A 15,313-nucleotide genomic window follows, 5' to 3' on the forward strand; every position below is an offset into this window, starting at 1 on the left:
CGTTAAATACAACAAGCACTTCCCTTCACTCAGGTTAAGAATATTTCAAACTTCAGTGAATTACAGTGTAGATATAAAAAATGTGAACAGAAATAGTCTAAGACTATCAACCCTTCATCAAGTGCTCATACCAAAGCCTGGTACTTGAACAAAGCATTTTTTTTCTTAAACAAAGAAAGGGAGCTACACATTCCTAATACATATGCTCACAGGTGTAGCACATTTAAAATGAGACAAAGAAAGGGTGATATACGAGTATTTTAAGCAGCATATGGAAACTGTAGTTGCTTCTGTCGGACATGATTGTGCTGCAGTGACAAGTCGTACAGTATGTTTCAGGACTTTGTGTCATTTTGGGCTTGTCCAGTGTGAGATGTTCAAGTCCAGTACAATTATTGTTTCATGAGGTTAATCGTGATGAGTGAAACCTCAGTGCAGGGTCAAGACAAAAACTTATTTCCCAAGTTCAAGTGAGTTAAAATCTCCATTGCTTCTTAATTCATGCTCAAAAAATGAACTCATTTCTGAATAATTTTAGTTCTCGAGATTCCAATAGCCCATGTTCATTTGATAAGATAAAGCCTAATGCGTGTCTGCCTCCCGTTCTGCATGGCTGCACATCGTTGCCTGCTGAGCAGAAAAAAATAGGATGCTGCCATCGTTCCTTTCAGTCAGCGTGATAGGCAGCAATCAAGTGTTGAATAATGGTTGCTCCTTACTTGGAGCCAACAGAGAGGTGACGAAGCAGAAAGGAAATATGCTGTTGTGTTTTGCTTACTTCAGACTGCCCAAATGGAGCTTTAGAGCAGCTGTTATTAATGAACGTGCTTTTTTGTCTGAAAAAGAATATTCAACTTTGACACTTCCATGCACAAAGAAAAAGACAAATTGAAGACATTTTACCAAAAGAAATGGATGTCTAACATGTTCATGACAGCTCAGACATTTGCAGAAGTAATACTGCAATGGAAAAGTCATAGTTGTAGTTTTTCAAATAGTCAGTCAATGAAAAAGATAAATGCACCTTTTAGACAACACACAAATATTTTCTCTTAACTAAAATGTCAACAAATTACTCTTATTAGTTTTGACGTATCTTCTTGTATATTGTCTCCCTGTGTTTCTTCTAAGTCACAGAATAAATTTTATAAAAGCAATTTTAAAGGCAAAAACGGGGAAAAAAAGGAATTAAAAAACTCAGAGTACTATGATACAATGCAGTAGCACTGACTTGGTCTCAGCTGAAAATTTAGTTGTAATCTGACGGTGTCAGACTTGAGTATGTATATTTTGAATTATTATATTACATCCTTTATCAGAAATGCCACTTCAGCACAGGCCAAATGGCAAACTAGATATGGAAAAAGTAATTGCAGCAAAAAATGAGGAAAACATTTAATAAACATGAAATGCAATGAAGACAAATGGGGTTTAATGCGTTTCCTGAAAGCCAGCACAGTCACATGTTTTCCAGAAACTGGCTAAATATTTTTGTTTAAATAAATCTATCAAACCAGGAAAAAAAATAGATAACATCTTTTTATGATTGTTGTTGGAGATTGGTGGCAGGCATTATAAAGATAACAAGAAATTCTTACATTTTTCATCATCATAATGTTGTGAACTAACAACATTATGATGTTAACTGAGTTAAATGAAAAGTCTCCAACACATGACGTCAGTGTGAAGCATGGGTTTATTAATGCGACAGCCTAATGTATTTTCTGCTGCATCGATGCAAAATGAAAATGTGCAATCTCAGAATTAATAAATGATGTTTTATTGTAATTTGAGAAACCCATCACTCATGTGTTACAAATATTCATCTTGTGAACCCCAGTTCATACCATGATTGTAGCATACGAAGATGTTGACATGAACAGGGACACTCACACATGCACACACCCACAACCCTGAATGGTCGTCCTCCGTCACCCATCTGGAATAGTTAACTTTCTGCTTGGTTGGTTTGCTTGGTTCAGGGAGGCAAGAGAGAGAAATGAGGGGTGCTGAACCGAGTCATGCAGCATGAGCAAATAAGGAGGAGAAGGAGGAGGAGAAAGAACGGGAGGAAGACTGTTTCTAGACCTCTGAATCACCGCCAACATCACCCAATACATCTCTGATTCAAAAAGGACTGGCGTGCCTGCTTCACTCTAACCTGGCAAGAAAACCCATCACAACACCTGGTAGGCAGGACAAATGTAGATTGACGAGACAAAATAGGTGAAATATTTTTAAAATTACAAACTATCATAACTTCAAATTGAATTCCATCCTTTTGCTTCTTACAGTTTTCATATTTATTTTCTGCTTGACTTTAGGAAAACATGTTCAATAGTACTTTTACCTAAATCAAACAGCCAACGTATGTAGATTTGAAATGGAGATTTTTATCTACTTTTATTAATACAAAGACGCTGTAATGTTCAAAAAATGACTTTTCAATGTAAGTATGCAAACACAGATAAATATTTGTGTTTCATGTCAAAATGGTATTGTGAGGAAACACTGCAAAACACTCAAGAGCCTGGGTTTTGATTGTAACACAGCACAGGCTGTGTTTTTGTAATTGACACTCCTGAAGTTATTTGGATGCAGGAAAGTTGATTTGGCTATGCTTCACATGATTTGATAGTTGGAGTTAAGTGGGTTAATGAGTAAGTGGCAAATTAAATGTATCTGGGTCAATATAAGTCCATAAATTAATATTTTACTCAGGCAATCTATCTGTGTTGCTACATTTCAGGAAAGCATGCTCCTTAAAAACAATCGTCTCTGCCTGGTGTGTTAGTTGGGATGAACCACCATGCACGTTGGAAATAGGATTGCAAGATCAATGTAACTACTTGATAAAAATCACATAAAAGCTGGTGTCAGTCTGGGTTTCTGAATTAAGTGTCTGGATTTAATATTTTTATTGGGTAAAAAAATAGACTAGTCAAACACAGTAAACTGTATTGACCAGAACTGCTGAAATTGTTACTCTTTATAAGAAGTTATTAAAATCAAAAGCCTCACAATAGCAAAAACAATAAAATTGCAATCAAAATTCAATACATATTTTATTGGAAGATATGAGGTACTCTGCAGCACAGAGATCCCAGAGGTCTATGCTCCATTACCCAGCCAGAGGAGTCCAATAAAGAGGATCTAGGGTCAGAACCAGGGCTAAAGAAAAAGAAATCCAGCAAAAACAATCTCTAAAAGAGATAGTTGTGCTTTGCTGTGCTGCAAGTGTAATGGTTAGTGCATCACCCCAGTGAGTACGAACACATACAGTCTCATATAAATTCACCCTTATTTGAACTCTGTTTACTCAGATTAAAATGTAATTATTCCCTACTCTCACACTTCATTTTCTAATGAGAGATCCTCTTTCTGTTTGAGTGGTTTTTATCAAGCGCAAATATTACTAGTGAGGAACCATCAACTGATCATATCATTCCTCTAAGTGGATGGGCTTTATAAATCATAACATTTATAAAAAGTTCTGCCCACGTTAGAAAACACCAAGCAGGTCTTAGCCTGTATGTTTTCATGGTAAAGTTAGCAGACTTCACTTAGAGAGGTTAGTTTTTGTTGTGCTTGGAGATGTTAGCTGTGGTAGCAAAATGTTTAAGCTGATGAGCTTACTTTGCCATGCTTAGTATTGCATTTTAGTGTAAAGTTGGAATATATTACACGAGAACACTGCTTGGCTCAGGTCAATGGTGTGTTGACTGCTGGACATCAGAGGACCAAAAGGTCAATGCTCCCTCCACCAAGCACTATTCCTAACAAGTATGTAAAAGTTGTCAGATTTCTAGAGGTTCTTTGGCCTCCATTTGCTCTAGCCATACTGGAATCTTCTTTTGAATATTAATGGAGTACCAGAAAGGGTCAGGAAAATGAATACTGTTATATGTATATATATTAAATAGTAGAAAAATATCTAATTATAAAATAGTATGCAATGGAGTACTATGGGTGGGGCATATGTCAAAGCTGCAAACCTTTGCACTTAAAATCTAAATCAGGTAATGTGGACCAAGTAACTGGAGGTGAGATGTTACATGGTAGATAAAATTCTCAAAATGACAAAATACTGAAATTTTGAGCACAAACCACTATTCAGAACTTAACAGATAAGTGGTCTTACTAGTTTGTTAAGGTAGAGGCCAGATTTTTAGCAGAATTTAATAATAAGCTTTAATAAACTAATATTTTAATTGAATTTTAGAGTAATTTGCTCTGCAATCGAGTGCTCTTTGTTTCGTCTCTCCATCTGTCTCCCCGTCTCTTACTCAAGTGAGCAGTTGGCAGAAACACGCTGGCAGCAGAGGCAACAATAATCACGTCAATCTTTCCCTGACGCTTGTGCAGAGATGATTTTAGATGAGTCACGGAGGCCAGAAGAGAAAGAAACAAATCAATAGCAGATGGAGCGCTGGATGGAATGATGATGAAAGATGGATATTTAGACTGACATTTAAGCTGAGGTAAATAGCCCTCTATGTAGAGCCAAGCCTGAAAACGCTGCGGTAAATGAAGTCTGTTTTTCTGTTTATGTGTCTGTCTTTTTACATATGCACAAACAACATCTGACATTTTCTTACCTCTTCTTGTTTATAAGTCTATGATGTTCGCTCAAAAGCCTCTTCACTCCACTAAAAGCATCTGATGGTCATCACTCAGAAGGAGGAAAGGCTTCGCATAAACACTCTTTCTTCTTCTTCAGATAAAATCTGTATAATGTAAGTCATGCACTGCCTTGAAGAATCTGGATAAAGGTTTAAAAGAGAAAACGACTTGAAGACTAAAAAATATATTTGCTCAGTTGCTAACCTTGTCAGAACAGTTTTCATGAGCAGTGAAGCTTATTGTTATATTTGTTCATATATTTCCATCCTGTTCCGTTCTCTTATTTCATACCTTCTTGCTGTCTCTCTCTCCCTCCCTCCTTAATGCACTTTTTGTGTGAGTTGGAAAAGAGGCCGACATACCCCTCGGCCAACCATCAAACATTTACATCATGTGGTGTTATGGAGCGCAAAAATGGAAAACGACAGAATGGCAGACAGAAAAAGAAAGAAGTGCCTACAAATTACACAAGGAGGCATGGAGAGACAGCAAGAAAACAGGGGACAAGGCAGCACCAAAGTTAGATAAAGAAAGACCAGATGGAAAGCGAGACATTTAGAAGAGAGTCTGAGCAGAACAAAGAAAGAATGAAAGAAAGGATTCGGGAAAAGCTGAGCTTTCTTAACAGAAGACCCGTTGTCTGAGAGCTCGCAGGTCAGGAGGTCACGAGACACTTGTCCACAGCAGAGCCAGAGTTAGTCACAATGCGATGTTATCAACAGCTCTTTATAATAATCAGAATTACCAGACCACACTCAACAAGTCACTATTAAGACAGCAGAATGGATAAAGGAAACAAATCTACAAACAGCAGCATTTGCAAACAAATCATTTTGAAGCATCATTTTCAGCTTACAAGCCAGTAAACAGTTAAATTGTGGTCAAGTGCTAACTACTTTAGTTTCGGGCATCTGTAAAGACAAAATCAATAGTATGACTGTTCAGATAATATTATTCAGGAACTAGTTGCTGAGTGGTGGTTGGTATTGGCCAGACAGAGGACAGGGGGAAAGCAAAAAGCTTTCTTATGCATCATAAGCAGGGTGTTTCAAACTAAAAGTTAAAGATTTAGGGATTTTTGTGACAGCTGCCAAACCATTTCACATGCTCGGGTATACTCACATTAATTATAGTGATTCAATTCTGAGTTGTTCTTCAAGGTTATTCTTCAAAAGGAGCACACTAAACTATAAATAGTAGTTCCTTTGTCTCGGTTTGTTTATTCTATAATAATTAATGCAGTGCTAACGCAAACAATATACAGAAGCATGTTTACATAATACCTTTTCATTTTGAAAAGGTTATGAGACTTTCAGTAATTCACATTTTTTATATTCTCTTTAAGGTCTGGAACAGGTGGGCAGACAAGTAGGTCAGACAGAGTTCACGGCCTGTAATACTCATAGGGATTTCCAGGTGAGGCATTTTGTTTTCTTTACAGGCTAATGATCATGACAACCCATACTTGTGCACATTTTTTTGTGGCTTGTAATTCGGCTGCTTATTTTATTATGTCTGAAATGTGGTTGCATCAACAATGGGTGAACAACAAGCATTAAATGAAGTTTTTTTTTAAAAACTCTCTTGGCTGTCCACATGAATTATCTTTTTATGTTTGTTTGTTTTAGCTTACTCTCTTCCTACTTGTGTTTCTTATGAGTCCAACTTGCTTTTATTTTCCAATATTTCTAATTTTAGCTTCATGTCAGAGCATCAGACTAAGTGAGCAAAGAGACCTGAGCGTCTCGCTCAAGGATAATTTATCATGAACTTTGCGGGTAATGGGCTCGCCTGGTGTTTAATGGCGGTAATGGGTGTAATAGGCCTTTGTCTGGTCCCTGGATTGAGCCTATATGTGGCAGATTTATGAGAACAAACAAAGAAAAGAACATTTTAATGATTCCTAAATAAAACCATTATCCTTGTTTTTCCATCCTCCTTTTCTCCCTCGTACCCACCCCACCCGACCCCACCCCCACCACGCTCTGACGGATCAGCCGTAGCCTATACAATGAAAAAGGAAGACACAAATGGAGGTGGCTGCTAGAAAAGAAGAAGGAGGAATAAGCAAAAATCATATGACAAATATGTGTGGTTCAAATCACTGACATGACCACACATATGGTTGAGAATATAGGATTTCTCTCAACTCGTGGCTGCAAGAATACACGAATAGAAACAAAAATGTATTTTAGTTTTTCCCTCCCATTGCTGAGACAACTTCTTTGTAGGCAAAACAAAGGAGCGGATTAAAATCTGGATTAATTTCCTGACCCCATTTCCCACAATAAGATCTTTTTTATTTCACTGCACAAAAGTCATGATACGTCCGATTTATCACTCACATTGCACTGCAAGTCAGAGAAAAAAAAACTATTCTTGTGTATGGCTTTTTCATTATCCTGTCTTTTCAATGATGTGTTTCATCTTTACCAGCATCTGGAAGCATCTAAAATGACTCAGTTTAAACAAAAGGAGTCACCTTGAGCTTTCTTAATACTCACTTAAAGCCAGTTCCCTACTTTGAATAATCCGCAAACTAAAAAAACATAGCAGGCTTCTTTTCACCACGTAATATAAACCCTCAATGCTGCTAGATCTAAAGGCAGATTTGAAGAAAAAATAAGAAAGGGGAAATGTAAAATGTAATATGGGGTTTATACTGTATAAAATGGTCAATTCCTTTACACCCATGATTAAAAACACAACAATGTCATAATATCATTATATTTAATCTGAAATTTTATTTAGAAATTAAATTAATTATCTAGAAAGCTTATTTTAAGAATAATTATTTCTATTTTTGCTTTAAAAAATTACCACACAAAAACATCCATTCATTAAAGTCATTTTGATTTTGATTCATAGACCTCAGAAAAAAAATACTTGCTAAATGCAGTGCTTTTACTGGGTGGTGCCCTTTTAGTTTCTATGACACTGTGTGTTTTGTCAATGGAAATATTTCAAAACAGACCAATTTGTCTTTGTTAGTAGCTTTCCGAGAATCTGCTGACCAGCAGTAGACAGAATGGATGAAGCATTTTTCACAGTCATGCCAGTACTTCACACAAACAAACCAAAACTTTGTAACATGATTCAATATCCATTAATTTATCTAAATTAATGGGTAGAGGAGCAGCAGTGCTGCATTACTATATGCTCCTCATAGCCAGAGAAAAGTAGTCACTTCATTAATTTCTGTAGCATTTCCATTAAAAATGATTATACTTTAGAAATTTTCAGAGAATTTCTATTAACCTTGGTACACCTTGGGGTCAGCCCATAAAGAAGGTCAGAACTGAATCAGAGCATCTTTGAATCCCATCTAGATGATGTCTGTGACATCAAATTCCTAATGTTCCTGGTGATTTTGAATGTATCAGTCAATGTAGCTTGTGTTGAGTCATATAGGCATTCATTTGCTCCCTGGGGTTGCGGACGAAAACGGACCACCGGGTTGCGTAACGCACCTAGCAATCCCTGCACATCTGAGCAGTCTTCCAAAACAAGGTCTGATCAGTTCATCACAAAATGCATTGAGGTACAAGGCAGAGACATAGTAGTACAGAGGGGAAACTCTGCTGAATGTCATCTTTATTGCATTATGTAATCCCATAACTCACAGACAAATCACAACGCATTACATCTCAGACAATCTTACAACCTAATTTTAAAGGAAGCTCAAGAGGTTTTATATCTTCCCATTATTTCTGCTTGTGTGTTTTTATCCATTGTGCTTAACTCTTAAATTAATTTCTGTCTGAATCCTAGTGCTCATGTTTATTCCATCCTTTTCTATGTTTAGAGACTCTTCCTTACAACCCTTTCTATCAGTCTCCTCATTCTCCAACAATTTCACCCAAGTACATTAATGTGTGCATTATCATTTCTTCTCTTCCACACTTACTATGTTTAAATTGTCTTCCTTATTTCTTTTGACTGACCACCCAAAGGCCTTACCAGGTGTGAGCCACGGTGAAGCGCCGCCTCTGTCGGATGCTCTTGTTCACCATCAGCTTACGGAAGAGCCGCGGGGAGCTTCTCGGGGACAGTTTGGGAGACGTTGCTCCTCTCTTGCCTCCCACCACGCCCGGCATCTTTGGGGGCTCCAGCTCCAGGTGCATGTGCTCCTTGAATGTCCGAATGCATGAGTCCATTTCCACGCTCAGCTCGTTGGACGACATACCTGCAGGATGGAGTTGGCTCCCGTATGGGAGACTGTAATTCCTCTGTCAAATTCTGACCAACCTGTCTTTCATGTAAAGTTGATTCCTCGTTTTCAGTGAAGAATCAGATAAGTTTTCATCTGTTGAAAGATTGCAAGACAGACTGAAGCAGCCGTTCACACAGACTTTCACCCAGAAATGGGATCCTCCTTCCTTATCCTGTTTTTCACAGGTTTCAGGAATGGCCAGCCTGTAGTTGAGCCCCCTTTCTTTCTCTTTGTTTTTGGTTCATCCCCAGTGCCTTCTTGCAGATCTTTTCTTTATGTGAGGCTCTACGACAGGGTCACACAGGGAAAAAAAATCCTCTTCTCAACTACGCCGCTCTCCCATTTCCCCCCTGGTCCTGGTGCCAGTTAACTGCACACCTTCGCACCAACTCTTTCTCTCAGTCCATCCAGGTAGCCTGACGTTGGAGGATCTCCCTTATGAAATATTCAAAAGGGTTGAAAACTGCTCTCTGCCTCCTCCATCAACCACTGCTTGACTGACCTCCTCTTTCTGCAAACAACCCCCACCTCTCTCTCTCTCTCCCTCACTCTCCTAAAGGCACTCCCGGTGTGGCACAGAGTGCTGAGTCTCTAGTCTGATTTCCCTTCCACTCTCCCAGTGAGAGCAGCGAGAGGAGCAGAACGCAGCATGCAAGCAAATACTTCCCTCTCTGTTTCATTCAGAATATACGCAAGCCACCCAGAGCAGGCACGCAGCAGGCAGAGGCCACGCCCCCTCAGATGAGGATTGGCCAGCGAACACCGTGACGACAAGCGGGCAAACCCCGGTAACAGGTTATCAGATTCATTATTTATTTTCTGTTTATCTAGGATTTGCAGTACATTTGTAGTGATGATGTGGTGACCTTTGGTGAAGTGGATGAGCCAAGAAGGAAAGACAATTTGGAAGTGAACAGCGTAATGAGGTTGACTATGAAGAAACGCAAGTAAACACAGCTCAAAGGTCAGCTGATTAAAATGAAAACTCTAGTGAATGCATTTATGCCACCAATTAGGAGGCCTTTCACAGCAAGAAGAAAAATGTAATCACATCATAAACAGCAATGTGTATCCTATTTTAGTCTGGTTGTAAACAACCAAACCATACAACACTCTCTGTATGTAGAAAGACAGAAGATATGGTATGAACACACTGGATTATTCAGAATGGTGAAGAGAAAGAAAAACAAGAGTAATGCCCTCAAGGTGGAAAGGCTATGAAGATGAGGGAGAAAAAATCCTAAAAGAACATCAGAGAAGGCAGAATGGCAGCATGACAAGTGATGGAAATGTGAGCACTAGCTTGTCTGCAATTGGACTGATTTGTTTTGGTGGTGAGTCACCGATGAATCCGAGCCATGGAAGCTTGCAAGAGCTTTCTCACTAGACGCTCGCCAAGAAACCCCTTTGAAAATGGTCTTCCAACAGAAAAAAAAGGAGATAATACTGGTAGTAATTTGAGCCATAAAAACACACAGTCGATTAGTAAGTATTAGTCAATAATTTCAAATTTTACTTTGCTTGGCTCTTTACTTGAGTAAGAGAACAAATTATCAACCCTTCAAAAAGAAAAAAGCCAGCATAGAAAAAAGAGAAAGTGTGCACTTGACAAAATACAAAACTAATCAATACAACAAAATAGTCTCACACTTGCTCAGAATTCCCACAGTGCTATATACAGTTAACGGTCTTTCCTCTTCTTCTGCTCAAAGTGTCACCTTGACCAGTCATGGTTCTTGCATGCATGGCGTGTGGCCCCATCTTTTTGTGTCATTTTACAAGAACCAAATCAACAATGTTAGAGAAAAACAGTGGTGGGTACACTTCTGCTAATCTGGAAATGTACCATTAGTTGAGCTAATTTTTCATTTAGTGTTTTGCTAATTTTGATGAGGTTCAGTGCATTCAGTCTCCCCAAAATACATATTTTTTGAATATATTCCAAAGCACTAATTTGGAATATAATTTAGTTGGGTGTTTTGTGACATTTCAGTTGAACGAAGTTCAACATCTGTGTTGATGTTTTAGTTAGACTGTTAAGTATTCTTCAAGTAGTTAGATGATTATATTCATGCTATTATTGTGAAGTGGCAGAAGACTACATAGCCGTTTCCTCTCCTCACGTTCTCCCTCTTTTGAGCCATAAATAATTTAAAAATTCAAGCACGCAGGTGTTGCTGAGATCTAACAAGAAACTTGTTTGAGGACTGTAAAATACGGAAATCTTCACAATACTTCACTGTCTATGATATGATATTTACATAATTAAACAGGTACTTTTCTTTCACTGTGTGCATTTAAGCAAAAATGTGGCTGCCTGATCCTGACCCAGGTGTCCACACTAAAAAACCCTCACTTTTTGCTGAGGATTTTTTAGTGCCAGAACTCAAGAAAGTCTAGAAATTAAAAATATTGGGGTTGAGAATATTACCAAGTCACATTCCAATGAGGGTGAAATGCAGTTCTTCAGTTGAAAGTAAAACTTGTTTGATCATTGTCATTATTGGGAGACAACAGTCAACAAAAGACAACGTATAAATTTAATAACATGAGAAGAACAACACAAAAAATGCTATGTGTGTCACTGCAGCCTTTAGCCAATCAGAGCAGAGTTGTGTCAAGACAGAAAATAATCCTAGCTTTTGCAGCCAGAGAGCAGAAACGGTGGCGTCTGACGTAATCTGGCTGCTGCAGTGTTGCTCCAGCAACCTATTAATGTCGCATGACATGGTGACGTTTTTCAGTGCTGGCAAAGTAAAACAACATTCTTAACCAGCATGTATTGCTCAAAGACGATGAGTTTTTAACTTGTTAATTAATTTAAAGAAAAGAGCATTAAAAAATTCAAATCAAAATCCTAAGCCATTTTTACTGGCTCTCACTGTTTTAATAATGTCAGGAGAAGAAAGGAAGAATCACAAGAGATAAATGCTGGTAACAGAAAAGAGATTAAATCACCACAATGTGCAACAGCTCCTGTAACAATCACTGACTCTTCAGAACTCACAAAGTTGACCCTTTCAATAATATTTGCTACTGTAAAACGTGAAGTAAAAGGTAACTTACTGGAAGGTATTGAACAACAATTAGCAAAAAAGGGCAGAAATTTAAGCCTGGTGTTCACAAGACGGACACTTTGGTCTCTCTCTTAAAAAAAAAAAAAAAAAACTATGTCTGGAGAACACAGACACAAACCAGGACCTCTTGAATCAGAACAGGACATGCTTGACATGAACTAAATACAGAACTCTACTGCACAGACCTTACACCAACCTGAACATGTTCCAGAGAAATTTAGCTGGTGGGGCAATATTTTTTATTTGTGCAGGGTGGAAAGGCACATCAAAAGGTTTTTAATTTAATGTAACACAAACATTTATGTGACCTTTCAAATAAAATATTTATTAATACAAAATAAACAAACATGATGTAAACTAATAGGCAGAGAATGCTGAGTAATTATGCTCAGATTTGTATATTAGGTTATACTTTCCAGGAATCTAAGAATGTAATGACTCCAATCTCTGAAGTTAATTTTTTTAATGCAAACTCATCTATTCCAAAGTAGCAAAAGTTCATAACATTATTAAAAGTAAAAAGTACAGTGCAGTAAAACTACTCCTGTAAGTACATTTTTCCCCAAAAGTTACTCAATTAAATGCAACCTTTACTACCCACCTCTGAACATATAACAACAAAATTAGTAGTCTATTCTCGCCAAAACACTTAAGTGCAACTAAATCACTTTCTTCACCAAAGATACACAAAACAATAAGAGTTGAATATGTGAACATTTCTTTTTAAAGAGCTGAATATCTAATGAGACTTCCTCATTTTTTTCTACTTGACCATATTTGCATGTACACTCACTAGCTATTTTAGCAGGTATTTTTGCCTTCAGAACTGTCTTAGTTCTTCATAACAATGATTCAACAACCTACTCTAAATATTTTTTAAATATTTATTTCCGTCTTGACAGCACAGCATCACATGTTGCTGCAGATTTGACAGTTGTAGATCCATGATGCAATGCTCCAATTTTACCACATCACTAAGGCCCTCTATTGTGTTAAGGTGTGGTGACTGTGGGGACCACAGTAACCTCATCAGGTTCCAGAAACCAGTTGGAAATGATCTGTGCTTTGTAAATGTGTCCATTATCCTGCTGGGAATAGCTATCAGAAAATAAGCATTCTCTGATTACAGAGGCATGGGCATATTGGGCAACAATATTCAGGTAGTTTGGAACACAAACGATCAGTCGGTGCCAACGGACCCAAAGTCTGTAAAAACACCCAAAATAAATGACACCACCAGCAGCCAAATCTTTGGAAAAGCATCAACAGTTCAGACTGAAGTAATTCAAGTTAATTACCAAAATGTCACCAATGAAATAAAGACTCTCTGAACCAGGCAGCATTTCTCCAGTCTCAATATCCACTTTTGGTGAGTCTTTGTGAATTATAGCCTCAGTTTCCTGTTCAAAGCAGCACGGATAGGCACCCGGTCTGGTCTTCTGATGCTGTAGCTAATCTGCTTCAAGGTTCATCTTTTTGTCCATTAAGAGATGGCATTCTGTATACCTTTGCTTGTAATGAGTTGTTAACAGCAGACCAACAGTCTCTGAAATAATATTACAGTCTGTGCCACATTCAATGTCGCAAATCTCTCCTCTTCCCTTCTACTTTTAGACATAAACCAGTTTAATAAATCTCCTTGGTATGTGAGAAACAGTGACAAGATTTTTTCCACCAGGCTTTAGTCATTTGTTCTAAATATTTAATTGAATGAAATACAAAAATAGCAGCAGCGCTTCTGCTTTGCTGACGTGTGCCTTGGTGTAAACTGTGGTGAGCCAATTGCAGTTTGCTGATGTGACATTTTTACTGCCATTCTGACAGTATAAAAACTTTTGTTTGACTGGTTGATGGCAAACATTGCACTGATAAATGTATATGCTAATGCAACTACACTCTTTTATTTTGAAAACAAGTATATAAAATAAACAATTTATAAGCACCATGCCTCGCCAACATGCAGAGTATACAGCTGTCAGGTTCCTTGGTGTCAGAGTAAGAAAGAAAACCATGCTCCTTTATTTCCCAGCCTTCTACAATGAAACCTGAGCTAGGTGGCAAGACCATCCTTAGGACTTGAGTGTGTGTTGGAAAGAAAGAAGATCTTGGTTGTCACGTTGAGTGTTTGGGTCACATGGAGGTAAGAGGGAGAACAAGGAATGAATTTAGGTGCCAAGATAAAAGCCCTTAATGTCGAATCTCTGGTTACATAAAACTCGCTACACCTTACTGCCCCTGTCACACTCCATCTCTCTTAGATAACAGAACCCAAGTCTGCATTGTGGCCTAGATTACCGGGCCTGGGCTGTTTTAGAAATCTCATTTGGGGGAAAAAAAAATACACAAAAGCAGACAACCTTTAGCAATGAGGACGCAGGTTTAAAAAAAGATGCAGAGAATTTTCCAACAGTATTATAACAAAGAGCATTCTGGTTTGAAAGAGACGTTAAAATGTGTACAGGTTAAAAAAGGAAAATGTGATGCTTGCTGTCCTAGATTCCTGAGTATTTGCAGAGACAAAAAAATATCAGCTCATGTCTTAACAGACTGAAGTCTCCAGTTTATTTCACATTAACAACAATAAAAAGAGAAAATTTACAAAAAAAATAAAAAATTACCAGAAGAGTTCAACAACCAATTTAAGATGTTAAAATATAAAATCTATTTTTACTGCTGGTGTGTTGTAGCCCGGTTACCCTCCTCACAGTCGCACTTGTTCCACACACCTCAGAGCAGCGAATATTTGACTGAAGATTCACAACAACGCAAGCAACCAATGTGCGTAATTCTTCTGCCTTTGTCTCTGTGCTTGCTAAAAGGAAAAGTGTAAGAAGCACCATCCTCCTGTTGGATGTGTGGTTTACTGACACCCACGCGAAAGCTGTCCGAAACACCAGAGAAATGGAGGGCACTGCTCAAAAACACTCTGACAGAACACAGAGAGCAAAGTCATTATCTGACCTGGGTCACTGATTTGGAACGGGGGACCCATTCCAAATCATGCATTTCTAGATTTAAATACAGTTTGCAAGAACATTTGAAAAGGCAACATTTATCCATACTGATTACTAAAATCGCTATGGGGTTAGTTTTCAATGTTATGGTTTAAAAGAAAACTGCACCTGACAGGCGAATAAACTCTGTTATCATAACAAGTGATGAAGAGAAAGTAGGAGCGGGTTGGGAATACGGAGAATGCTCATGCAGATGGGATACACTTGTGACACATGTGACAGGATGGCCAAGGAACCCATATGTTCCTTGCATTTAAAGTGCTCCAGCATCATGATTGCCCACACAAAGGAATTAGGTTTTTCAGATTTTTTTGTAGAGCACAGGATAGTCCTCAGCTGGTTTAGCAGGGGTCTAAATCATTACAAAAATGAAACATGTTGTCCAA

At 38.1% G+C, this 15,313-nt stretch overlaps 1 protein-coding gene across 2 annotated transcripts in view; it reads right to left on the reverse strand.

Moving 5' to 3' along the window:
• Positions 1–15,313, reverse strand: part of pde4ba (phosphodiesterase 4B, cAMP-specific a) — a 163,133-nt gene that overhangs the window by 116,906 nt on the left and 30,914 nt on the right. The window contains exon 1 of one of the 2 annotated variants that reach the window (XM_032571342.1): positions 8,584–8,963. The exons of the other annotated variant lie outside the window; for it this stretch is intronic. Coding sequence (XP_032427233.1) covers positions 8,584–8,807 — 224 coding nt within the window. The 5' untranslated portion in view covers positions 8,808–8,963. Of the gene's footprint in view, positions 1–8,583; positions 8,964–15,313 lie in introns of those variants that run through there. 2 annotated transcript variants of the gene reach the window in all.

This window comes from Xiphophorus hellerii, chromosome 9 (genome assembly GCF_003331165.1).
Source record: "Xiphophorus hellerii strain 12219 chromosome 9, Xiphophorus_hellerii-4.1, whole genome shotgun sequence".
Classification (NCBI taxonomy): domain Eukaryota; kingdom Metazoa; phylum Chordata; class Actinopteri; order Cyprinodontiformes; family Poeciliidae; genus Xiphophorus; species Xiphophorus hellerii.